This window comes from Spodoptera frugiperda, chromosome 17 (genome assembly GCF_023101765.2).
Source record: "Spodoptera frugiperda isolate SF20-4 chromosome 17, AGI-APGP_CSIRO_Sfru_2.0, whole genome shotgun sequence".
NCBI lineage: Eukaryota > Metazoa > Arthropoda > Insecta > Lepidoptera > Noctuidae > Spodoptera > Spodoptera frugiperda.
In genome coordinates, this window is record NC_064228.1 from 5,003,260 (window position 1) to 5,006,056 (window position 2,797).

The 2,797-nt window shown below is 46.6% G+C and overlaps 1 protein-coding gene across 1 annotated transcript; it reads right to left on the minus strand.

The window, feature by feature from the left end:
- Positions 1–876: 876 nt before the first annotated feature.
- LOC126911620 (uncharacterized) lies at positions 877–1,716 on the minus strand. The gene has a single exon (XM_050699665.1). The coding sequence runs from the start codon at positions 1,714–1,716 to the stop codon at positions 877–879; it is 840 nt and encodes a 279-aa protein (XP_050555622.1).
- Positions 1,717–2,797: the final 1,081 nt, after the last annotated feature.

Here is a 2,797-nt window from a genome sequence, read left to right on the forward strand (position 1 = left end):
AAAGACCGAACGGCGTTGTGATCGCAGTCTTCGGGATGTCGTCTGGATGGACTGGAATCTGGTTGTACGCTTTCACCAGGTCAATTTGTGAAAAGACAGTACAGCCAGACAGGCTGTGAGCGAAGTCATGAATATGTCGGATAGGGTACTGGTCTGCGATGGTCCGCGCGTTCAGCATCCTATAATCGCCGCAGGGGCGCCAACCGTCGTTTTTCTTAGGTGCTAGATGAAGGGGTGAAGACCAGGGCGATTCTGACGGACGACAAGTTCCACACTTGAGCATGGCGTCAAATTCATCCCTGGCGATTTTTAGTTTGTCAGGGGCCAGTCTGCGGGGTGAACAGGCTACTGGTGGTCCAGGAGTAGTGCGGATGTGATGTACTGTCTGGTGCTTGGGTGTGCGGTGTATGCCAGGTGGACGAGTGATGTCGGGAAATTCCCGTAGTATGTGTGTGTATGCGGAATCACCAAGACTTACTTTAACCGACGACACGTCATCAGAGCGACGCGCAGGCAAAGCCGGGGTGGAGAGTGTAGTATAGTTGTCGATGAGGCGTTGGTTCCTGCAATCGACAGCTAAATTATAAAAACATAAAAAATCCACGCCTATTATCGCCTTTGTTACGTCAGCAACAATAAATCGCCAGACAAAGTCACGGCGCAAACCTAAATTGAGCGTTATGTTAATAAAGCCGTATGTTTGTATCGGCGTTCCGTTAGCGGCACATAACTGGTAATCAGTCTTCTGTAATGGTCGTGAAATCGCCGATCGGGGGTAGACACAGAGGTCGCTGCCAGTGTCGACCAAAAACTGCACCTTGGACCTTTGATCGGTGACGAATAAGCGACCAGCACTTGGACAATCATCGGTCGCCATTACTGATTGCCCCGCACATTTCCCGAATTGGGATAGTCGCACGGCTTCACGCATTTCCTCGCTCGCTCCCCAAAGTTTTGATGGTACCAGCAGAGCGGGGACATTTTGTAGCTGGAAGCCGATCTGGTGTTGGAACGGTGACGCGTACGACTACTGGATCTTCCTCTTGGCCGGGACAATCGTTCGACTCTTTCCGCTAACATTGCCACTTGTTTTGTCAGCGCAGCAATCTCGGATTGTGCGCTGTTACCTGAAGGGCTTGGAGAGGTTGCAGTTGTAGTGATGGCTGCCGTAGACGCCACCTGTGTGCCGACGACGTCATGAATCCGGTCCGCCAACTCAGCCAGCTCAGCCAGATCTCTCTTCGACTGCGACGCCACAATGGCTTGAGTGCCAGCGGGGAGACGGCTCGTCCAGATGGTCCTCAGGAACTCCTCTGGAACACCTGGACCAGCCAGGTGGAGGAGGTGCCGGTAGAACTGCGACGGCTTCCTGTCGCCTAGCTCCTCGTGCATGAGAAGCTGCATCACCTTCTTCTCCCGCGACGCCGAAAGTCTGTTGATGAGCTCACTTTTAAGCTTGGTGTATTTTTCGGTCGCTGGAGGGTTGGCGATTATGTCTTCTACTTCGTCTGCATATTGTGGGTCTAGGTGCCCGATTATGTAGAAGAATTTTGTTTCGTCCACCTTGATATTAGCCAGGACGAACTGGGCCTCCATCTGGTGGAACCATAGACCAGGCTTCTCGGGATTGAAAGGAGGTACGCGTACTCCGACACGAAAATTTTCTGCTGCAAGCGCGCCGCCATCTTGCGTCGCGTGACCTTTTTTCTCAGTCATCGTGTTCTTTCGGGGTCACCAATGTAGGTTGTGGATTGTGAAGATTGAAGAATTAGAAGATAGATATTACACGGTAGAAATATATAATTTATTTTTATATACAGAAGTCACAAGAGTTCAGCACAACACAAGTATAGTTTACAGAAGGAGTGAAATATTAGATGAGAACGGATAGATGAAAACGATAGTTAGGAAAACATATGTAAAAGCGCGACGAAATTGAATCGGAGTAAAACTCTTTAATTAAATCTGAGTAAGTAGAAGTCTAACACAAACGCAACTCTCCGATGGCCTACGTGCGACTCCTGACACCTGTCACTTTTTATTTTCTTTTATTAAATCAAGTCAATTGACAGGAGTCGCAACTCCAAAGAGTTTAATAATAATAGGTCGCCACAAAGGTAACCAATCGTTTTGTTTACTTGAAATGTAAAGCTAACTCACACTAAGATTACAGAAAAATCTACCAACAAAGTGAAACCGCTACCACCGCCACCCCACCCCACAAGCCCGCACAGTTTGTCAACAATAATTACACTAGTACACCAACTATTGCTCAGCTACGAGTAATAACGTCACAATCAGGACAACCACTCATCAATTTGATGATTCTTTGAATAATAATTACTATAATTTAAGGATTTTTTAACAGAGACGCAGCCACAGCGCTCTTTGATAAACTGGGCCCGTTCAAACTGCGACAACCGTCTGCCAATAAAAGGAAGAGTCTTATAGACTCTTCAGCATAAGTATACCATAGCTTCCACGCTTATGGTTCAGCAGTAGACGATCATATTTTGCCGTTGATGTAAATATGGAAGACGAATCTTATTTTTTTATATCCATATCCATAGGCTTAAGCCACTGTTTCGTAGAGCTTGATTTTATACTAAAACTAATATCTCTTGTTGAGCCACGTATTTTCCAATTATTAGATGAAAATATTAAAATCTAACAACAATTAACGATACGGCCACGACACGGCCCCAATGCTGTAAAAAGGCTGTAAGCGCGCTGTCACCGCGTAGTCCACGCGCTTACAGCCTTTTTGTATTGACATAACGAAATATATTATATAACT